The sequence below is a fragment of the Peromyscus californicus genome, unplaced genomic scaffold (genome assembly GCF_007827085.1).
Source record: "Peromyscus californicus insignis strain IS unplaced genomic scaffold, ASM782708v3 Scaffold_12__1_contigs__length_115047231, whole genome shotgun sequence".
Taxonomy (NCBI): Eukaryota; Metazoa; Chordata; class Mammalia; order Rodentia; family Cricetidae; genus Peromyscus; species Peromyscus californicus.
Window position 1 is genome coordinate 100,697,580 of NW_026294413.1, and position 24,665 is coordinate 100,722,244.

General features: G+C 46.3%; 1 protein-coding gene across 2 annotated transcripts in view; it reads right to left on the reverse strand.

Annotated features, from left to right (window-relative positions):
- The window catches only part of Tspan14 (tetraspanin 14), a 57,579-nt gene that overhangs the window by 12,055 nt on the left and 20,859 nt on the right, over positions 1–24,665 (reverse strand). For both annotated transcript variants that reach the window (XM_052734011.1, XM_052734012.1), the window contains exons 2-3: positions 17,722–17,819; positions 903–953 (exon numbers count right to left, since the gene is read on the reverse strand). In XM_052734011.1, the coding sequence (XP_052589971.1) occupies positions 903–953; positions 17,722–17,802 (132 nt within the window). In that variant the 5' untranslated portion in view covers positions 17,803–17,819. The remainder of the gene's footprint in view (positions 1–902; positions 954–17,721; positions 17,820–24,665) is intronic.

A 24,665-nucleotide genomic window follows, 5' to 3' on the forward strand; every position in this document is an offset into this window, starting at 1 on the left:
GGATCAGGGCTCAACCAGGTCAAGCCTGCTGCAGTCCCAAATATAATCACATGGTGGCGCTGACAGGCATGGGTTGCTGCCTCCAGGTCACTGAGACAGGGACATTGTCCAGCACCTTCTGCCATCAGGGTTCACAGGCCTCCTTGAACTGTTCCTAGGTTCCCAGGCTGAGAGCAGACCTCATTCTGTTCCTAAAACCTTACATAAAAGCTCACAGACAAAGTGCTCTGCTTCCTTTTTCTGGAAGCAAGAGCAGGTTCCACCACAGGCACGGGGGTGCTTCAGCTTGGGGTCCTCCTTGTTCCTTCCAGTAAGAATTCCAGCTCTCGCACCTAAGCTACTAGCACTAACCTACCATAAAGTAATGTCAGCACCATGACTCCACCTTGTCCCTGGAGCTCTGAGCCCCTAGAGTGCCAAGTGCCCCCTTGTCTAGCTGCACAGCAAGAGCCTGGTTGCTCCTTTCTCACACACCAGCAAGCAGTACCTAGGTTCTTAAAGACACACCTCCTCCCCTACAAAGTCCAGGAGCACATAACCAGGCTCTACCTCCATTTTTCTGTGGGCCAGGACAAGCACCTGGGGAGTAAACATGACTCTGCTCAGGGACCTGCTCACTTGTTCACAGAAATAACAGAGAGGGTTGGGAGGCAGCCGCAGGCATGCTCTGGGCACAGCTGCCAAGCCCTGGGGGTTACACTTCCAGTTTTGGCCTAACTGTCCATGACCTTGGGAGCAGAGCCAACCTTGCGAGGCAAGTTCTTTCTGAGGGTTAAACTGCTACGAACCTTTCACTGAACAGGTAGTGCCTATTGAACAGGCTAGAGGAGGGAACAAGTCAAGTCCAGTGGCTCTGGGTCTGGCTGCCTAATAACTGGGGCCTGGGAAGAGGTTCCACCTACCTTTTCGCTCCATGCCCACAGCCCGACTCCAAGGAAGACAACTCCAGCCAACTGAGCAGGGGTAGAGGGAGGGAGAGAGGAGAAAACAGAGGTCAGAAACCAGCACTAGGAACAAAGTCTACATTCTAGTTGGATGCGTCTATCTCCTGTCCAGAGTGACACTTGAATCCTGTAGATGACAGGGGCTCTCTACACCATGAAAGAGACATGGAGACTGCAGATAACCAGCACCTACCTCCCCAGAATGGCTGGTGGCTGGTTTCTATCCCAGATGACTGCATGACCAGAAAGCCAAGGTAAAGATCCTGAGATCAGTCCTGGAGAGACTGCCTCATGCTGACAAGAGACTGTTTTCTTCCTTCTTATCCATCCCCACCCTCAACTCACTCAGCGAGTTGCTCTTCAGTGTGCAAGATACTGTACTCCTGACGACTGCCAGGGTTATTAGAGGACTCTGGTCCAGATGAGATCTATATGGATCAGGCCAGCTACAAGGCAAGGCTATAAGGGAAAAGTACAACCCAAGACCACCTGTTCTCCCATCTTAGTCCCACAGCCTAGGATTCAGACTCCAAACACAGACAAGCAGCAACTCAGGCCACTCACTGGCGAGGGCAGGACCTCCTCATCACAACTACACATAGCATGAGACATGTGTGCTCAGGAAATATTGGGGTCTTAGTTGATGAATTAAGGTAAGCCTCATTAAGCAGAAGAGAGGCACTGGAACCTCAACCTCCCTCCTACAGACACTCACTGACCCAAATGCACCACACAATCCTAAAGCAGAGCAGTTTTCTTCCCATATAAAACATTCCATGCTCTGCAAACGGAGCCACCTCTGTTTTGTCATTGGTTTTTCCCTATTCTCTGCTTTACAGCATGCTGGCATTTCAATGCCATTTACTGGCACCTCACAGTAAGTGACAGTGCTAGGTTTCTCTGACTCAACTTTGCAAATGGTATTCTCCAGCTGTAAGTGGTCTCTGCCTATTTTACTCAACACCAGACCCATGTGGCTGGAATGGGAAGGAAAGGCCCTGTGATGGAAACCCTGGGAGGTTTCAGTGCTCTCTGGATTACAGATCACTGTCACAAAATGCACACAGACCTAATATTTGGCTGTGGTTGTCCGAGGGCTCACAGCTTACCAAGGCTGCTGGTTCAGTTGGCATTCACAGATAAAGCCAGGCCAGGACCCCAACATCTCCATTTTACAAAGCATAACACTGGTACCCAGAGAAAGCTAAGACCAAAAGGCATGGCAGAGGGAAGGGCTCCTCCCAAGCCTTGATTCATCTGTTCACTGCTTCCTCTCAGAAGCAGATACTAGGTGAGCATCCGGAGCCGTCCCACACCACTGGTTTAGTAGAGAAGCCCTTTGTTCTCCTGGATGCTACTTCTCCCCTCTCCCATCAGTTTCACAGCAGCATGGGAAGCAAACCAACAGGCTACCCTACCACTCCTTAAGGTAACCAGTGACTTACTTCCCTTTCAGTAGAGTGGAGGCCTTTTTCTCGTCTGACCTCATCCGAAGTAAGGCCTCCTCCAATCAGGTTCAGAGACACCCAGCAAGCACAGCTTAGGGCTGTCTTCCTCCCTTGCCTGCTGCTTGTCCTCCCCTTACAGACCCCGCTAAATGATGGGAAACCTAATGGTTCAGTCAAAGACCCTTGGAACACTGCAGGGAGGGTGGAGATGACCCAGGATTCGCACAGCTTTAAATACTACCCACACCCTTGACCACCAGCCTCTTAGGAGGAAACCCACAGGAGGGAATGGGGCCTCACATTCAACACCTGGGACTCCCTGCTTGTTTGATCTTCAAAACTTAAGAGTGTCCGTGACCAGTTTTCTTCCTGATTCTCAGTTCCCCTCTGTCCATAATCCACCTCTTCCCAGGCCTCCAATAAACTGGAATCATCATTTAAAAATCCACTGTCACTTGGGATCTAATGGACTGGTCTTAACACCCCCAGTGCGTACCAAAGTTCTCAGATCCTCAAAGTCCCCTGAGTTATTACACATATCCTCCCTCAGGTCTGGACTACTTAGAACACCAAATGGCATGTAAACACTGTGCAAACAGCTGCTACAGTGCATTGTTCAGGGAATGATGAGAAAACAGTCTTCTGTTCAATACCAACAGCTCTAGACTGTCTTCTATCCTGGTGAACTCAGATGCAGAACTGCCGGTTGCTATGACCAGGTAACTCTGCTCCTCCAAACTCTCCAGTCACTTGCCCTCACACTTAGGGTAAAATTAAGATTCTACCACAGCCCACCATTGCCGGGCCTCAGTTCCTGCCCTCCTCCTTGACATCATCTAGATCTCCTCTTGAAATGACCATCTTTGCCATCCTATCTGAAGTTATTCCCTATTGGCTCAGTTCTCCGTGCATCTTGCAGCCCTGATCCTAACCCAAATAGACTGTGCCTACCTTTGAGCCACACTCTCTAAGGACAAAGCTATCTGTCTGCTAGGGGTTGTAACACATTCACGTAGAGAAGGATAGTGCAGAGTGGGCCCATGTGAGAACCCCATCAAGGCTTCAAGACCAGAAGGTCCCAAGCCTGGGGTTCTTCACACTCTCCTTCTGTGCATACTTGTGGGTTTACTTTGGGTCTCACGTACTTCTGAGGGCCACGAAAGCCTAGCTTGGCTTGCCAGGCTCATGACCAATCAAACCACACACACAGAATCGGTGCAGTAAGACTGGAAGGTATCTGCCGCTACTGCCAGCCAGTGTTCCCATTCAAAACCAGGCCTGCCTAATAAGCACTTTCAGCAGCCCACCCACCTTTGGTACCATGTGGACAGGTGAAAAAACGCTGTCTTGAAACATTCAATCAGTGGCCCTCAGAATGCCCCTTTCCTCCCCACAGTACCTCATTTACTTTTTCCCCACTTTAAATTAGCCTTAACTCCACATACACTTAGATGTTACAGAATCCATGCTGAGGTGTTTCATTGTTTAAGACATGGTCTCTCGATATAGTCCTGGTTACCCTAGAACTTGACATGTTGACAAGGCTAGCCTTGAAGTGATAGAGATCCTCTTGCCTCTGCCTCCAGAGTGCTAGGATTAAAAGTGTGCACCACCACATCCAGCCTTGAGGTGTTGTTTTAATTTTTCCTTGGAGTAAACAGACAGAAAGATGTTGGCTCTGCCAAAGCATGTATACAAAGTTGTGCATACTGTCGGCAGGATCCCATTCATGTCACGTGTGTGTACATACACACACACACACACACCCTCAAGACCTGTAGGAGAGTCCATGCTAGATCTGTTCCAGCCACACAACAACATTTTCTCTTACAATGACTAAGAAGGACTTCTTCTTCCCCTGTTGTCTTACAGGAAGAACTGAAGTTAACTCAGACCAGAAAGACAGGAACTTAACAGCCACATGTCAGATCATGGGTTTAGTGAATATTGCCTAAGGTAGGAACTTTGGAGACCAATTATGGTCAAGGAGTCTGTGAAAGGACCAGACAAGGGAAGTGACCTGCCTCCGAACACATAAAAGCTCCAGGAGTGAATGGCACACCTTTCATTTCCTCCCCAGAACCCCCACACAGATATAGGACAAATGTAGAACCATTTGTCCAAGGTCACACAGCTAGCTGGTGACAGACTTAAGAACCCCATGTGGGTATCTCTATCCCTGACAACATATTATCTCACTACCCACAGAGACAGTAGAGTGAGCAGCATTCTGAGTCATGTGCCCTGAAGAGTACCTACAGAGGACAGACCCAGTGATAAAGAGCTCCACATTGGAGTTCTTAGGCTGCACAACCCTCAAACAACATGACTTATACAGCCATGTGTTAAGAAGGTGCATTCTAGAGTCTATGTCCCAACCAGAGCAGAAAGATCTCTCTGAGAGTCTCTGTAAAATTCAGGAGCAATTACAGGGCTAAGAGGTCGCATTGCAACAATGGGTTAAAGCAGCTCACAGCACAATCCAAGGAATTCCAGGGCCTATGTTATTAAATGAAAATCTCTGAGCTACCTTCCCTAGGGTTGATTGATCAGAAAGGCCCCAGATACAGATACACACACACACACACACACACACACACACACACCAATAACACAACAACCCCTTCTACATTAGTCAGGGTTCTGTAGGGGAACAGAACTGATAGAATGAAAAAGTGGAGATATGTGTGTGTGTGTGTGTGTGTGTGTGTGTGTGTGTGTGTGTGTGTGTGTGTGTGTGTATATATATATATATATATATATATATATATATATATATGAAATTTATTAGAATGCCTTATAGGCTGTGGCCCAACTAGTCCAACAATGGCTATCTACCAACAGAAAGTCCAAGGCTGGATGTCTCAGCTGGTCTTCAGTATACACTGGAATCCCAAAGAAGTAGGCTCTAATGCCAATGAAGGAATGGACTTACCAGCGAGAGCAAGCAAAGAGAAAAAGTTTCCTTCTTCCATGTAATTTATATAGGCTGCCAGCACAAGGTATGGCCCAGATTAAAGGTAGATCTTCCCATCTCAAAAGATCTGGATTAAAAGTGTGTCTTCCCGCTTCAAATGATTTAATTAAGAAAAAAAAAATCCCTGACAAGTACACACAGATGCTTGGGTTTCAGTTTATTCCAGATGTCAAGTTGATACCAAGAACAGCCATCACACCCTCCACAAACAAGAACAAGATGCCCTATTGGAGCATCCTAAGCTGGCACAGGTTTCCCTTATTCTGGAAGCTGCAAGAATCCCCTCACCATAAGGGCAAGCCTGCTGCACTTTACCCAAGTAGGATTAAGTGGCAACAAAAGTGTGAACATCTAAACCCTGCTAGATGGGAGAAGGAGAAAATTCAAGCATGTCAAGAGCAGCCACCGAGGACGAAATGGCCTTGGCCCCTTGCACAATCACTCTAAGTACATGTGTAAGTGCTTAGGCAACTCTTGCAGGCTCCAGACATCTTGTCTTCCCATCAGTAGCAAGGCAACACTTTCAGGATCTGCTCTGCTGATCTCTGGTTCTTGGTCAATCTATTCACTAACTCAGGCTGATGCTCAGAACCAGTTCCCTGGGCCTCCTTATACATATCTCCGAGACAAGCAGAGGGACCCCACTGACACACCATGCAGTGCGGAAAGTACTGAATACACAGCAGCCCAGGGTCAGGGTTCATTCTGTGACATTCTAGCAAGTGCATCTCCTGCAAGTCTCAACAGAGATGACCCTTCTAACAGTTAGGTTGAAAGGACTCTAATGGAATTTGTTTACACCGAGGAGCCCTGCTCTCCTGGGTTCAGGCAGAGCCAAGGCCTCAAGGGTCACCAGGGGGACCCCTCATACACCTACACCTGCTGCACTGAAGACATTGTATGTCCCCAGTGATGGCTAATCTTAATCTCCAACCTGCATATTTAGAATTGACTAGAGGACATATCTCTGGGTGTTTCCAAAGAGGTTTAACTGAGGTGGTAAGACCACCATTCCACAGACTAGGGTCCTGGACTGAAAAGAGCAAACAATGAGGGAACACAAGCATTCATCTCTCTCTGCCTCCTGATTGTGAGCAGCCTTCCAACGTTCCCACTGCCACGGTGAACTGCACCCTCAAACGATGAGCCAAAACAAAGCCCCTTCCTCTTCAGTGGCTCTTGGCAGGTGTTCTGTCCAGAATGGAGGAAGTAGCTATTACAGTCTTACCCCTGGCAGCTCCCAACAGACTAGTGTCCTACGAAAAGGTCCCTTTTCCAGAGGCTCAGCTTCCATTTCTGAATAAAATAAGAAATGCAGAGTTCAGGAAAACAAGCCAGGAAGGATGCAGATAGAAAGCAGGGTGGAGAACAAGGGGCAGAAGAAGTTATACTACCAAGTTTGTTCTACATACATCCCATTTGACAATTAAGCACCTCTAATGGCTACATTTTGATACCTAAATCCTGCCAGGTAGGATGCAAAACTACAGTCTCAAGTATTCCAGAACAGAAAATCCCAAGGTGAGTTCACAGAATACTAGAGATACTTGCGACTCCTTCAAATGCCTATTGATTCAACTAAACCCAAGGTCAGATTGGCTTCCAGGAGGCACAGCCCCTAAAATAGTGGTTCTCAACCTTCCTAATGCTTTGACCCTTTATGACAGTTCCTCATGTTTGTGTTGACCCCCCAACCACAAAATTATTTTCATTGCTACATCATTAACTCTAATTTTGCTACTGTTATGAACTGTAATGTAAACAGCTGTGTTTTCAGATGGTCTTAGGTGACCTCTATGAGGTTGTTTGACCCTCAGGTTGAGAACTGCCGCCCTAAACCCAACCTGGCCTTGAAAGTCCACTGCTGAGCCCTAAGTCATAAGACATCCATTGGGGTTATGCAGCTGTGCCCACTAGGAATGGGACACTCGGAGCTCTAAACAGAGCAGGGGATCTCTTTCAACACAATCCCATATTAAAAGTCTTAGCTGAGGATTGGCCAAGCGGCTCAAAGGGTAAAAGCATGCAAACCTGATGACCTGACTGGATCCCCAGATCCCACAGTGGAAGTAAACAGACTCCCTAAAGGTGCCCTCTGATCTCCATATGCACACCATGGAAACACACAAACACACACACTCTCTACTAATAAATACAATAAAATAAACGTCCATTTTTAAAGTCTGAAAAGAACCACCTCTCAACGGAAGTTTGAAAGGTCGAAGAACCAGGGGGAGGCTGGGCCCGGCTTCCTCAGCTTCCTCATTATAGGGGAAATGGGCCCAAGGCAGGAGGCACCATGCCCGGAGTCACAAAGTTATCACACACCACCTCTTCCTCCCTCCGGATGGGTGGCTGCTGGGAACGAGAAGCAGATGTGCCCTCTGCAGCTCTGCAGGGGACCCGGCAAGGGGCCCAGAAGAGGGGCAAGGACTGCTGCTCCAGGGACAGCTTCCACTGTGACATTGATAACTCAAGCCCCATCAGGAATCTGAGGTCAAGGGAAGGCAATGGAAGAACAGTCATTCAAGGGAGGCTCTGGGCAGCAGCCCACCATGACAGCCTCTGCCATCACTGTCCCAGATTACATAGAGAGAAATCCAGGTTACTATACCAGGACCAAACAATAGACATCGTCAGTTCTGTGTTCCGTGAGCTCTCCTGTAACAGCTCCACTGGCTGTGAACACTGGGAGAAGCCAGAGATGGATGGATGTGGCTGCGTTCCAGTGAAAATTATGTGCAAAACAAGCAGAACCAGGTCTAACCTGCAGGTCACAGACGGCAAGCCCAACACTAAACTATCACACTAAAACCGTCTGGACTTACGGATGAAGACAGGATTTCCTTTAGTGCAGTCACATAAACTCTGCATAGCTCTAACTCTTGTATGTTTTTGTGTTATTTTAGCAGATTTTTAACAGCTTACAACTGTATATAACCCAACGACACATGCCTATAATAAAGTATTTTATAATACCATATTGTTATGGAAGAATATTCTCATGAAAAACTACCTGGCACCCAGGTAAAAATTTCTAAGAAAAAAAAAAAAGAGGACCTCTAACAAGGTGGCAGAAATAAAAAAATAAGGGACAAAGGAATAACAGCAAAGACAGACTTAGCAAAGACTTGAAGACAGATGCACACATGCTGAGGTAAACATATGTGATAATGGGGAAAGGACACATATAAAAAGACCGTTGTGGGTGGGGAATCGTGGTGCACGCATCTAATCCCAGAACTCAAGAGGCAGAGGCATGCAGATCTCCGGAGTCTGAGGCCAGCCTGGTCTACAGAGTTCCACGACAGCCATAGATACAATATAATGACACCCTGCATCTCATTCTGCATAAAATACAGTTCACACTGAGAAAAGGAAGCATGGAGTATACTTCGAAACACAGGTAAGGCAAGAATTTTCTGATAGAACTCTATTAGCACAAAAAACAGGCCCAAGAAATCACAGAGAGAGAGAAGAAGAAGAAGAAGAAGAAGAAGAAGAAGAAGAAGAAGAAGAAGAAGAAGAAGAAGAAGCAGCAGCAGCAGCAGCAGCAGCAGCAGCAGCAGCAGCAGCAGCAGCTTGAATAAACAGACAACCTACAAAACAGAAGAGAAATCTTTGCCAGATACCTTAGACTAAGGGGTTTGGGTTCATATATAGAGTTACAAAAAATTAAACAGTAAAAACCAAAATAAAACAAAAAACCAAAACAAGAAAAAGGAAAGTACTCAATGTGCCAAACAACCAATAGGACAATCAACCAATGAACTGAATGAACAGAACAGACTCACCATGCAGCTCTGGCTGGCCTAGAATTCACCATGGACATCATGCTGTCCTTAAACTCAAGATGCCTCTGGGTCCTTGGTGATGGGATTAAAAGCATGCACTAACACATCTGCCTTTTGTTTTCCCCAGTAAATATTTGTGGGTTTTTGTTTGTTTTGAATGCTCAACATCCCAAGACATCAGGGAAATACAAATTAAAACTACTTGGAGATTTCATGTCACCCTGGTTAGAACGGCTAGTATGAAGAAGGCAAGGCTGACTGACTGACAGGTGTATGGGGAAATAGGGGCCCTTACACAAAGTTGGTGGTGTATAAACTGCTCAGCCACTATGACAATCACTGTGGAGGCTTTACAAACAATCTCCCATGTGAACTGAGGTCAGGAACTAGAGAGGCCGATGAGACGGAATAAAAGGCTTCTGGGAAGGGGTGTGGGGTGACATCAGCACACATGACATGAACTGGAAGTGGGAATACTGGGAGGAGAAGGGTAAGGCCAGGGCAGGAAGGAAGGGAGGTGAGGGCAAGGGCTGAACCAACACTAAGATTGTAGGAAAATGCAGGAGGAGTACAGGACATGGAGGCCAGAAACTGTCATGGTTATCTTCTTCCTTCTCCGCCTTACTCACTGAGCCAGGGTCTCTTGCTTAACCCAGAGCTCACAGACTCAACTAGCATTGTCAGCCACCTTGACCCAGGAGTCTGCTTTCTGAGTGCCTGCTCAGTTTTATGTGGGTTCTGGGGATCTGAATTCCAGTTCTCACTTTGACAAAGAAGCAATTTATTCACTGAGCCTTCTCCCCGGCCACTCAACAGAAATTTTCAAATGAATTTCTGAAGAAAGAAAAGAAAAAGCAGTACAAACAAGATGGAACCGAGGCACTCCCACATAGTAGGCAGAACTCTGCAGTGACCTACAAGCACAAAGGAGATGTAAACAGACAGATACACACACACACACACACACACACACACACAACTTGCACTGGCTAGTACCCTGTGGATATGTAACAACCACATGCCAGACACTAGCCACCATGCACGAGAGATAGCCTTTCTCCATAACGTCCCTAGTGGTCTCAGCTTCACACATGACTGAGGCATGCAGAGGTGAATACTCCTAGCCACACCTTAGTTCGAGGGGAGTCCCTGACAGAGCAGTCCTTGCCCTCTGCCTTGGCAAGAATGAATCTGTGAACACACACATTCCTACTTATGCCAAGAGATAAGGAGACTCACTTCCTGTACATTGGGTCAGCCCTTCTGGAAAAGTGATTTTAACTGGGTAAGTGTGTCAGCCAGGTCAAATCAATGTACACACCTTCTGACCCACCTAATCTCACTCCTGGGAATCTATTCCAGCAATAACTTCCCTCCCTTTCCTACAGGGAAGAATCTGTACTACATAAATCTGTACTAGTCTCTATAACTTTATCTAGAATAGTTAAAGGCTGAAAGCAACCTAAATGTCTCACATGGGAGTTCCTACCAGAACCAGAAAGACTGTGTGGCAATCCAAATGTTCTACACCAGCTATACAGGTGTGATAATGTAGCTCTCCAGATTTTGAGGATACTGCCCATGAGAACAATAAACTACACACACCTACAGACAGGCGACTGCAGCATGGAAGAGGAATGCAAGTTATCCTGGGATGGCTTGTTCAGGAATTCGTGCAATTGTAAAGGTTCATTCAATAGTCCTTTTTTTAAAATTTATTTTTATTTTATGTGCATTGGTGATTTGCCTGTATATAAGTCTATGTGAGGATGTCAGATCCCCTGGAACTGGAGTTACAGGTAGGTGTGAGCTGCCATGTGGGTGCTGGGAACTGAACTTGGGCCCTCTGGAAGAGTAGCCAGTGCCCTTGACCACTGAGCTATCTTTCCAACCCCTCAATAATTATTGAAAGAAGAGGTACCATATCTTAGTAGTGAAAACAACACTACATTGTATCATTTTTAAAACAGTAGACTCTTCTCTTTCAACTGCATCATTTAAAAGATGGAAGCAAAGGAGCTGAGAATGCAGTTCAGTTGGTAGAATGCTTGTCTAGCATGCATGAAGGCCTGGGTTCAAACCCTAGCACTACACAAAACAGGCATGACAGTAGTCCATGCCAGGAGGACCATCAGAAATGCAAAGTCATCCACAGCTACATGAGACCTTATCTTAGTGGAGAGAAAAGGGTGTGGGGAGAGAGAGATAACACACATAACGGAAGCTGAGAAACAGGCTGCAATCGGGCCGGGGTCTCATACAACATGGCCAGAGCGCACTGGGAAAAGGCCAATTCTCCATGAATTGGGGGATGGGTTGGGGCTGCTCTGCCAGGCTTCCTGCTGTGTCTCTGGAGTAGAGCAGCCACTAGTCCTGGTGTGCCACAGTGGACTGGGGCTCCTTTAAACTATCAGTAAAACTATCAGTAACTCCCTCCCCCTTGTTGAGAATCCTGACTCAGATTATACATCATGCTCACCCTACACACAGGAGGCATCCGTTAATTGGAAGGAGAGGGCTTAGATGCTCACGGCTCCTGCCCCACTGTTGGACTCAGAAGCAAGGCTGCCCATCTATGACCAGATACCAACTCACAAAATTGACAAGCCAGAAAGCTATGGCTCAAACTTAAAGTCACTAGGGTTGTCAATGGCAGGGTGTTATTTTTTTCACGCTTTTTTTGAAACTAAAGACAGCAGAAGGTTCTCCTTGTGGTGTAACACAGGCCTGATGTCTGCATTTAGAAGGAATGGAGTCTTCATTTTTAATCTATCTCTGAAACAGATCCAGACAAGGGTTTATCTGAACTTGTGGAGATTACAGTCAATCTTATGGGGGAAAGCAATCCTGACATGCAGATAATAACCCTCGAGAGCATTCAGGAAGCAAATTCAGGACAGGGCACATTCTTTACAGAACTGGGCTGTGTGTGAACAAAGACAGGGCAGCCACAGCTCCTCCAGTCTTGCTTCTCCCAGCCTTTCTTCTTCTGCCTGCTAAAATGTTTTTTAATTGTTATGAAGCACACAGGACATAAAATTTAACTAATGTTCGAGTGTATAGCTCAGTGACCTTAAGTACATCACAACAGGGTCAGCCATTACCACCATCCATCCAGAGAACTCCTTTTATATTACAAAACGGAAACCGGGCACTTTAAACAGTTCCCTGCTATGGTTTGATTGTGTCCCCCAAGATCCATGTTCTCGAGACTTTGTCCCCACTGCAGCAGTGTTAAGAAGTGGGGCTGTTCAGAGGACAGTAGGTCGTGAGGATGAATGGATTAACTCATTACTGCTGGAGTGGGCTTGGTATAAAAATGGAGTTTGAAGGATGCAGACAAAGCACAGTAGCAAAGTGCTTACCCAGCATACACATGGCCCCATGGTCATCCCCAGCACTGCACACAGAAACAGACAGATAGACAGAGAGGAGAGAGAGAGAAAGAGACAGAATTTGGCCTCCCTTTGCACTCTTTCATCTATGTGGCACTTCCACCATGTTATGACTTCCCCAATATTGAACTTCTCAGTCTTGAGAACAGGGGTTCTCAATCCTCCTAATGCTGTGACCCTTTAGTATAATTCCTCATGTTGTGGTAATCTCCAACCATAAAATTATTTTTGTTGTTATTTGATAACTGTAATTTTGCTACTGTTATGAATCATAATGTAAACACTTCAATTTTCCAATGGTCTTAGGCAAACCCTGTAAAAGGGTTGTTTGAACCCCAAAGGGGTCATAACCCACAGGCTGAGAATTGCTGCTCTGGAACCATGCGCAAAATAAACTTCTACTGGTCACAAATGACCCACCTTGAGGTAATCGGTGATAGCAGCACAAATGGACTATGACCCTCCCATTGTCACCTGCTCATCACCTGGCAACCAAGTTCTACTTTCCAGGTCTGCTTGTTGACTACTCTGAATGGAGCCACACAGTATCTATCCTACAAATGAAATCAAATTGTTATTTTGTATCTGGCTTACTTTACTTAATACAATGTCCTAAAGGTTCATCCACACTGTAGCATGTGTCCTGGAGTGATTAAGGCTCTCTTGACATGCATACGCTACATTTCCTTATCTACTGATCATCAATGGCCACAGGTTGTTTCTACCTTTTGGCTATAGTGAATAAGGTTATGCATACTGGAGTACAAACATCTGACAGTCTGCTTTCAATTCTCCTGAGTATATATCCAAAAGTGGGGTTGCTGGAGAAGATGGTAATTTCATTGTTAACCTGAAGTAACATCAGTTTGCCATCATGGATCACCACTTGTTTCCATGACAACAATGTACAAGGTCACAGATTCCTTCACATCCACATAAACATTTATTTACTGCTTAAAAAAAAAAAAAAACACATCACACATTAGTGGGTGTGAGGCAGTATCATACTGTGGTTTTGATTCGCATTTCCTTGAGTTGAACTGAGACTCTGAACTAGAAACAGTACTAGCACAACCAAAAAATGATTGGGGGTGAGGGGGAAGGTAAAAAAGTGCTAGTGTACTCAAAGTGGTAGGCTGGCTAGAAGCTGTTTCTACATCATCCCAGTGTAAAGAACCTCATGAAGCCCAATCCTCCTCCGCCTCCAGACAGCAGCATCCACATCTTACCAAGTAGATGATGGTCTCTGGGAATCCCAGCCTCAAAGTCAGAAAAAAACTGACAAAAACTGTTGGAGTGCTACACGGATCTATCCAGTTTTTAAAAAAAAAAAAAAAAAATGACTGTGGAAACAACGCTAAACGGGGCAGGAGGCTCAGTTACAGCTAGTCTGTCCCCACACCTCAACCTGGTCACAGAAACATCAGGCGGCCGTTGCACACTCAGGCTGGCCTACCGAGCTGTCCTTCCCCACCAAAACACAAACACAAAGATCCAGGCTTTGATTCAAAGTAATCCAAGAGAGGGTGGGGATGAAAATGAAATAAAACCAGCTGTGAGCAGTTCATTTCTGAAGCCAGATGATGGAAACATGAGGCTTGTTACATTTTTCTATTTTCCCCCATCTGAAAAAAGAAAACTCAGAAGCCATATGGACTTAGCACGCCATTTCCTACTTTTTCTGAAACCTTGTAAGGGAGAAAACAGGCAGCTGAGATCAATGTTTCTCAAGGATAACACCAGGCTTTTCAAGGTCACTAGGTCAGGAGGCCAGGCTGTATCCAGGTGCCCAGCATAGGCTGGCTTACTCTCCTCACTGAACTGTGAGCTTCGCAGGTCCACTCCCACCTAGGAGGGCATTTTCTAACTGTCCCTGTTTGTTCCCTCCTGTTCTGCCCCAGTGCTCACTAACAAAAATGATTAACTCTCAACCACATACACTAACTGCCAAGTCTGCAAAAATCCTTAAAGTACTACTACATACTTCAATCCAGCAGGGTCGCCACAATTCTGGATTCTGTTTGAATTTGCTACTGCCAGTGTGTAAGCAAGTGAGTAGTGTTCCTTGAATCTGATATAAAGAGCCTCTGAAGGACAGAGGAGACCAGGGACTTGGCCATGACAATGAGGGTATAGTGTCACCTGCAGCAATTAGGATGAGTCAAAGGTCAAGTCAAAAGCCAAGCAGGCAAGGTCAGGACCCTTGCTTGGGAAAATACGGAGCACAGGCTCTCCATATAGAGAGTAAAATGCAGGTCTGAGAAGCCCTGAAATATATGGCAAGAATGGTGTACAGGTCTCTGACTAAGAACTATAGTTTACAGATCACTGACTGCATGCTTATGAAGGGGACTGTGAGGGTCTAGTCCACTCCTCACCTTTTTTGCTCCCTGGCCACGAGGAGAGCAATTTGATGCCACATACTCTACACCAGTGCCATCTGACACCCCCATCAGAGACTAAAATCAATAGTCCAGGTGATCGTGGACCCTCTTAAAATGTGTGCCAAAAATAAACCTCTCTTTTTATAAGTTAACCATCTCTAGTATTTTGTCATAGTGGTAGAAAGCAAACACACACACTGATGTCCAGCAATGCCCTATGTCAGGAACTAAGATGAGGATGTTGGTGAAAGACCATCTGAGCACAGGAAAGTCAAGAGGTAGAAGACCAGGCATTCCACCTTATTTCTCTAGGACAGCAAACTCTAAGTACACAGAGATAAATTGCCAGGACATGACGCCATAAAGCTGAAGTTGAAAAAGTAGGAACTGGAGGGTGGAGGGTTCAGTAGTAGAGCATGCATGGGCCCCAGTTTTCTATCCCCAGTACTAAGGCAAAGAAAGGGGAGCAGAAGGAGCAGAAAGGAGAGAGGAGAGGAGTGAGAGGGGAGGGATAGAGTCTTAATAAACTCGCCCACTTCTCCAGCTCACTGATAAACACCAAATCCACAACAGAAGCAAAAGAAATTACCACCTGCCCTGTCCCCATTCTCCCCTTGACCACAGTGACCAGTGTGCTTGCTGATATGAAGCTTCTACACATGAGCATGTCCCCTCAACTTCCCACACAGAGCCAGGGTCTGCTAGCCCAGTCCTGACGGCAAAACACGCACGATTTAACTCCCCAGATCCCTGCTCCAGCAACTGTCCTTGAAAGAACTGTCAGTCATCACTTCACTCCTTCACTGGCCACTGGTTCACTGGCCAGGCCCATCTCCTCCATCTCCAACCAGCCATGGTAACTCGGGCTGTCCTGCTGCAATACAGTTGACGGCTCTTTCCTACCAGAGAAGCCTACAAAACCTACAACCTCCTTTTTACCTCAGGCTTGTCCTTCACCTAGCCTCAGCATCTCAGGAAATACTCAAAACTCTCCTCAGCCAGTATGCACACTCATTTTGGTGCTCTCTCCCCACCCACATCTTCCTGAGATGCATCTCTAGGCTGTCACTGGCACTTTCATAAGGCCAGTCAAGGAAAAACCTCAAGCTTTCCACGCACAGCCACCAAAGTTCCATCTCAGAACATGGCTCAACCGGCCTTCTCCTTCACTCTGCAGTCGCTCTGCAGTCCGTTCACACCACCCAATACATACATAAACCCTCCCGAGAGTTACAGAAATAGAAAGCCAGGTATGGTAGTCTACGATCATAATCCTAGCTAATCAGAAGGCTGAGGCAAGGGGATCGTAAGTTCAAAGCCATCCTTAGTAACTGTCTTAATCAGCGTTTCTATTGCTGTGATAAAACACCATGACCAAAAGTAACTTGGGGAAGAAAAGATTTATTTTACCTTGAAGGTTACAGTCCATCACCGAGGGAAGTCAGGGCAGAAACTTAAGCATAGTAGGAGCCATAGAGGAGTGCTGCTTACTGGCTTACTTCTCATGGCTTGCCCAGCCTGCTTTCTTACAGCACCCAGGACTACCAGCAAAGGGTGGAACCATCCATAAAGGGCTGGGCCTTCCCACACCAAATCACTATAGATTGGCTGCCTATAGGCAAATCTTATGGAGTCATTTTTCTCAATTGAGAGTTGCTCTTCTCAAATGATTCTAGCTTGTGTCAAATATTAAACTATCCAGGGTAGCAATTAAAATGATCTGAAAATAAAAATTAGAGGGAGCTGGGGATGTAGCTTAAGTGATAGAGTGCTTCTCTAATACGCACAAGACCCTGGGCTCAAATCCTAGCACTGCAAAAGAAGAAAAGAGGTAAATAATAATTCAATACCGGTTGAGACCTGTACGACCCGGGCTTCTGAACACCTGTCCTCGCCTCTGTCACCTGTCACTCAGCTCCAGTCTCACGGTTACCAGTTGTCCTCTGCACAGGCTGAGCTCACTTCTGCCTCAGGACAGGCAGCCAGACAGCCTTTGCAACTACCATTCTGACTGGATCTTTCCTCTTCAAACCCCACTGGGCTGCTTCCTCATTAATACTCGGGTCTCAGGCCCCTAGCTCACTTTCTGCACCCTCGGTTCAGTACACTCTGCCAAACACACAACCCTACCCTGCCTCCCCTCCAGAGCTACCCTGCCTCCCCTCCAGAGCTACCCTGCCTCCCCTCCAGAGCTACCCTGCCTCCCCTCCAGAGCTACCCTGCCTCCCCTCCAGAGCTACCCTGCCTCCCCTTCAGAGTTACCCTGCCTACCCTCCAGAGCTACCCTGCCTACCCTCCAGAGCTACCCTGCCTACCCTCCAGAGCTACCCTGCCTACCCTCCAGTGCTACCCTGCCTATACCCTCCAGTGCTACCCTGACTACCCTCCAGAGCTCAGCAAGTTAATACCATTTTTAGTAAACCACTTTATGACCCTCATCAACTATCCCCTCCCAGGACATAGTAGAGAACCTGGCCCACAAAGTCCCTGTGTCTTGTCAAGGCATCGCCGGGATAGGAGGGCAGCACTCCGAGACTGTTTCCAAAGGCTCCCTGAATCCTCCAGACTGGGTTGGAGCCCTTAGTCTGGCTTTCAGTCACCTTGGTCCACTCATGACAATACTCCTGCCTAGTTCTATAAGGACAGGGACCATGGAACCTGCAAACCACCTCTTCCCAAGGCCTCATTCAAGCTGGTCATCAGGAATAAACAGAGAATCATGACTTGGTGATGAAGGTTCCAATCACACAAGGGACCATGACCACGCCCCTGGACTTACCCAAAAGACGATGTTGTAGCTGAAGAGCAGGTACTTGTACCAGCAGCTGACCTCGGCGTTCGAATATCTATAATAGTGCATCTTCTGAGAAGCAGGACCTGCAGGGACAGTGACTGATGAGGCACAGTCAGCTTCAAACCTGCTCCCCAAGTACAGACAGACCAAGGGCCCCATTCACCTTCCAAAAATCTCTACTGTCCCCTCATGTCCATTTGTTCATCCAAACACAAATGTACTAGCAGTGCCAACTAGAGACTAGACAACAATCGGCTGAAGTCAGCTTCCACAAGAGAGAGAAATTTGAAAAAAGGGAGGAGGACAATGTTTAAGTGTCTTCAGAGTATCAGAAATTCTGTTTAGAAGCATTTATCTCAACTTCTTCTCAGCTGTGTATTGATTATTCCACCCCATGCCAAGGACACTGGAGTTCAGAAAGGTCATGTGACTTTCCCAAAACAAGGAGGATAGACAGTGGTTTACACCTGTAACCCCAGCTTTTGGGAGACTGAGGTAGGAGGACTGCTGTGAGTTCCAGGCCAACTTAGGCTACACAGTGAGACCTTACCTCCAAAAACAAATCTATAAATAAGAGGGTAAGGACAGAGCCCAGAATCTGAACCACAGAGAGCAGATTCCACTATCCATATTCTTTTATCCACCATAGCCAACGAGGAAATGCAGACTTGATTATAGGAAGCCCCAGTGGGAAGAAAACTGAAAGATGGGCAGGCTTGTGCAGGATCCACACATGGGGTCAACACAGAAAGACGATTAAGGCTCCATGTTCATTTGCCTGTTTTTTGAGACAAGCTCCCAGACTCAGCGTGTAGAGAAGTGAGTAGGCCCCTGAGGCCCACAGCAGCAACCAGCATTCACCCTCACTCCATCCTGCTTTCTACCTGCTACCCCTATCTACCATGACCACAGCTTTGGCCTCTTGGCCAAATACAATAAATCTGGACTATACTGTCCCTGTGGGAACACTCGAGGCGCTGTGAACAGTCTAAGTTGTTTCTTATCTGTCTGTTCAAAATATTCAGAGGCAGGCCACCAGGGTTACTTTCATTTATCCATCACCCTCAGGAATAGAACACGGATGGGTCATGGGACAGGGTGGGGTCCTCAAGCTGAAAGAAGAGGGCAGGATCTGAGGCTCCAGGTAGTAAGGGGGTACTACCACCCCCTAAAACCACCACCCCACATGTACATGCAGACAAGCACACTTTCATGGGTAGAAGACACCAGATTTAGGACCAGGACCCAGGACAAGACCAAATAAGGCCACCCTGGCAGTGAGGAGACAACCCCTGTACCCAGACACCTGAAAAAACCAACTTCACAGCCTTCCTGAGAAAAGGTTATTTGCAAAATCAGTTCTAAAGAGGTAACCATCAGAGTGCAGCTGCTGGCTAGCAATCTTGAAAAAACTGCACAAAGAAAGGAGATGAATCCACATTCCTCTAGAAATGGGCCCTGTACCTACTCAGTCCCGCTCTAAAGTATGCAATCCACGTGTACTGTCTAGACCTCACCACTCACTGACTCATCCCACCTGCTCCAGCTCCCAGGAGAGATGTGCAAGGCAGCAGGAGGTCCCTCAGCCACCCAGTGCCTGACATCTGTCTCCTCATCACCCCACTACCAGAACACTTCCAGGACACTGCCCTCTAGGAATGAGAGGGAACACACTATCCCGGGTGATCAAGGGCTCTGGACATCAGGCACACAGCTACAAGCATGAGCACCACAGAACCACATCAGCAACAACAGGGAGAAATTCGAACTCTCTCAGGAAAGGCACAGGCACCATTCTTCACAGAATGGCCCCACCCAATCAAGTTCCTGCCCCACTGAGGCCTCAGGGTCCTCAGCTGAAACAGGCCATGTATGACTAGTCCCTGGTGCCACCATGAGGGCCTCACCTAACATCATCAGTCTGCCTCACATTCTACAGATCCCAGCCTCCCTACCATTCTGTGTAGATTTGGTTGGGCTTTGAATATGTGTCAACAAGTTCTTGGGTGACTAGCCCACAAGGCCAGATGCATGCCTGGTGCAGCAGCTATTATACACCAGAGGACTGTTGTCTCTGTGGGGACCCTAGGAAGACAGAAAAGCCCTGCTGTCTGGGTGTAGCACCTTGGCAGGCTATAATGGACCATGCAGATACCTAACCAGTGAGGATATTTCCCAGAGCACAAGGGTTGTCTGTTTCATTTGAGGATATTTGTGGGGAGGGAATGATAATTAGAAAGAACTGGACTGTCCTTTGTAGGAAAAAAAAAAATAAACCTAGAACCCATTAAAACCAATCCACTTAGCTATTGAAATGTGCTAGCAAAATGTCCCAAGTGCTAGGAACTCTGTCCCTCTTAGAGACAAGACCATCCTGTCCTCAGAGCACCAAATATACCCCTTCTTCCAGGGTTCATGGAGAAGCCAGGGGAAACAGGTCACACAAGCACCCAGATGTTCACAATTCCTATATGGACACAGTACTCCATGACCACCATTTAGCCCAGCAAGGATAAGAACTCTAAGCCTCCTCTTTCTTCTCACCAGCAAACACTGTCTGCTTTGCCTGGTGATGTTGATTCACACCCCATGCTCCACCTCCAGGCCCTCATGATTATCCTGTGGTGACCAAAGACCATCACATTACAAATCCCAGTCTCCTTCAGTTCTAGCCAGTTCAATATGGAGAACACAGACACACAACACAGGAGACCACCCCACAGGAAAAACAGCACTCTGGAGTGCTGTAGATTCTCCCTATTCAGGGTGCTGTCTTCTCTCCCCATCTGGTTCACCCCCTCCACCCCACAAGCCCCACAACCAAACAGGAAGCAACTCTGTCTGCACAAACCAGACACTGCGGTCCAAGCCCTCATCAAAGAACGGCAACAGCCAAGACCTAATTAAACCCCCCCCCCCCCCCACACACACACACACGTGTAGTGACTTCCCAACACTTGGCACCTCACTAGCATCAGGTCCACCCAGCAGTGGCCACACACTCCCTAACTGTCCAGGGCACAAGGTATCACATTCATACAGCATGTCCCACCTGCCACTTACAAACCAAGAACATGCATGAGCATCATGTCATTTCGAAGGAAATGACAACTCAGGCCCTGGGGTAGGAGTGTCCTCCTGATGGTATTTATTTCCACATCCCCAACTCCCAGGAAGGGAAACTGCTTCATGGGAAATAAAAATTCGGCCATTCTCCACCCTACTTCCCAGCCCTCTGCCATGAGTCTCAGGAAGGGGAAAATGGTGGTGGCCTTGGGATCTCCTTTAGGGGCCTTTTCTCTCCTGCTGGCCAGAAGCCTAAAGACACATTTTACAGCTTACACTGAAGAACAATAGGAATACTTTTTTTTCAGCCCAGCCTAAACCTGTCCTCTACAACAGGGCACGATGGTCTTTAGCAAAGCTAGGCCCCCAGCTCCTCAAAACTTCAGGGGCAGAAAAAGTACTGAGCACTCATGAGCCAGCTGCCCAGGCTCTCCCCACATTCCCAGCTGTGAGGACACTAGAAACTAGAGCTGACCCCAAATGACTCCAAAGTGTCCAGGGTCCCTGCCATCTCACCTCATGAGCAAAACACAAGAGTGAAGGCAGACCTTTGCCAAGTACCAACCCTGTTCAGATGACATCAGTACTCTTTACCTTAACACACACACACACACACACACACACACACACACACACACACACACACACACACAGAGACAGACAGACACTGACAGAGACTGACCAATCTTGGCTTCCTAAAAGTCAATAAACTATTCAGATACCAACAGACTTAGCAGAGAAGAATCTAAAACTACTTTACATGCATCAAAAACAATGATCAAGACCTCAACTCTGAACTCCCAGAACTTACAGATATAAAATAAAGCATTTCCATGGTAAACAGGAAAGGTAGAATTACTTTAAAGTGTTGAGCAAGCTGATTAACAGTTTGAGGGGGATTAAATAGGCAAAAATCAATCTAAATATTTAAAGGGCACACTACACATGCAAGTGCACACACATTCTGGAGAACGGGGTATTCAGATCCTTCTCCCCCTTAACCATCTTCTCTTTTGAGGCAATAGGAGGCGGGGTGTAAGAAAGTATAAGATTATGGCCAAATTTCCACAAGATTAAGTTACATTAAAATAATAAAAGAAATATAAATTATGAAAGCTTTCAGAAGGTAAATGTTTGTAACAATGACTCATACCCAACAAAACAAAAGACTAAAGCTTACAGTAAACAATGACTATGGACAGTATATAGAAACGGAAGGGCAGCATAACTTACAGATGCAAAACATTCTCTATCACTGAAAATAAAATCTACAGACTATCCAGGGGCACTAGTTCATACTTTCAAATTTAAGAGAATGTCACCACTACTAGTGCAAGCATATCTGCACATTGCAGGCAGCAGATGGATGTTACTACCCTCTGGAAAGCCAACAAACAGTTACAGAAATTAAATCTGGTCACATCCTTAATCCAATAAACTCAGGGCTAAGAATTGCCTCATGAAAATAAGTCAGCAGAAGAAAACCAATACGCATTAAGTATGAAACGTGAACATCATGGTTTGCTATTACGGAACAATCTGTAGGCATGTTATTAAAGGCCAAATGGAAAACCAGAGCAAGAAAGGGGTTGCATGGCGTGGTCCTGTAAGTGATTTTCCAAAAAGGTTTCCACCATCACACTCGCCGTTACCATCTTGGCATTATAAACACTGATGGAGGCCACTGTGGGGGAGTGGAGTGGTGAGCCACAGACATCAACAGGGCTCCCGATTTGACAGTCATAGTAAAGCTGCAGCAATCTTCCCCACTGACTTTCTTAATTAAAAAAATTAGCACCTGCTCAACTATAAAATATTTCCAATTCTGAAGAATGAAAGTGAACTGACAGCAAGACCAGTAGACCATGGCTTTTCAACTGGTATACTCGAGCCCGGACTGTCTCCTACAGGCTTATGGTTTGTATTTGTTTGTTTGTTTTGGGTTTTTTGAGGCAGGGTTTCTCTGTGTGGTTTTGGTACCTGTCCTGGATCTCACTCTGTAGACCAGGCTGGCCTCAAACTCACAGAGATCCACCTAGCTCTGCTTCCCAAGTGCTGGGATTAAAGGCCGCGCCACTGCCACCCAGCCAGGCTTGTTTTAAATACCTGTTCCCTGGAGAAGGCTGTGGGGCCTTTAGGAGGTGAGCCTGGCTGGTGAGAGTAGGTTGTTACGGACTGTTGTTTGTGGGTTTCAGTCCCACTTAGCTTCCTGGTCTGCACATGCTCCTACTGCCAAAAAGTTCCATCCTGCCTTCCTTTCTGTGATGAACTGGGCCTCTCCAAACTATGAGCCAAAACAAGCCCAGAAGGTTAATTAAGTTGCTTCTCTCAGGTATATTGGACACAGATAAGAGAACAAATACACCAATTATTTGACTATGGCCCACTGTGATGACATTTCAAGGACTAGAGACATAGTGGCAGCACTTGCCTAGCAGACATGAAGCCCTAGGCTCAATCTCCAGTACTGCTATGATGAATGATTAAAGGGAGGAAAAGAGGGAGGGAGAAAGGGATGCAGTGTGCACACTTGCATGAACACTTTCTTGAAACGCTGCTCCTTATCACATGCTATGCATTCCTTATACTCTACTGTTTGGAATGTTTAATATTACCTACATACAATGCAAGAATCAACTGTCACAAAACACAAAAATCAACAATCATGTTGAAAAAAAAATGGCAGACTCTAGCCTTACCCCTGGGTCCAGGTCTTTTCCACTTTAGGGTGCATTAACTTCTAGCTGACTATGCTGGCTAGTCTCATGTCAGCTTGACACATAAACTAGAGTTATCTGAAAGGAGAAAACCTTAATTGAGAAAATGCCTCAATAAGACCCGGCTGTAAGGCATTTCCCTAATTAGTTATTGATGGGGGAGAGTCAAGCCCATTGTGAGTGGTTTCATCCCTCTGCTGGTGGTCCTGGGTTCTATGAGAAAGCAGGCTGAGCAAGCCATGGAGGAGCAAGCCAGTAAGTAGCACCCCTCCATGGCCTCTAAATCAGCTCCTGCCTCCAGGTTTGTGTCCTGGTTTCCTTCACTGATGAACAGTGCCGTTGAAGTGTAAGCCAAATATACCCTTTCCTCCCCAACTTGCTTTTTGATCACAGTGTTTTGTCACAGCAATAGACACTGACTCTGACATCTGAGTACCTCTTGGAATAACTCTATATGTTTACATTACTATTACCTGGTTTTCATTTTAGAGCATTACCTGTCAGTTCCCACTCTGGAAGATGATGATTTAACTCTATTCCCTACCAACCCCATCTTTTCCTAAGCCACTTCCTCATGCTTGTCCTAGTCCATCTCTCCATTCTAATTATAGTGAAACTTAGCGCTGGCTGTGGTCATTTTCAGAGTTGACATTATGATGACCACGTGAGCTAGCAGAATGAGCTACACAAACCGTGACTGCTTTTCTATTCTGGTGATTTTTTTCCCCTCTAGAATAATTATTTTTGTTGATTTAGCATCTTATGAATTGATCAACAACCTCAAATTCAAATGAGTACTGTCAAAATTTGCTCTCAGTAAGTTCTTAAGCATCAGATGTTCTATTCCTAGCCTCAGAGCAGAGTTTTCCAAGGTACTAGACAGAGACACAGTTCTCTTTGGGTATTGCCCACAGAAGGTCGTGCCTATGCTTAGTGTTGCGAGAAATCCTGAGGTTTTTAGATAGGGTACAGAATTACCTATAAGTAGAAGTCTAGGCTGGGAGTTAATTTCATATAGAAGGTGAAGTCATCCCTTCTCCATCTTCTATATTCTGGAGAAGCCTAAATCTATTTGATTCCAAATCTTCGTATTTCAACCATTTCTCTCTGTAAACTTATGGGGTCATCTACATATATACTGAGACT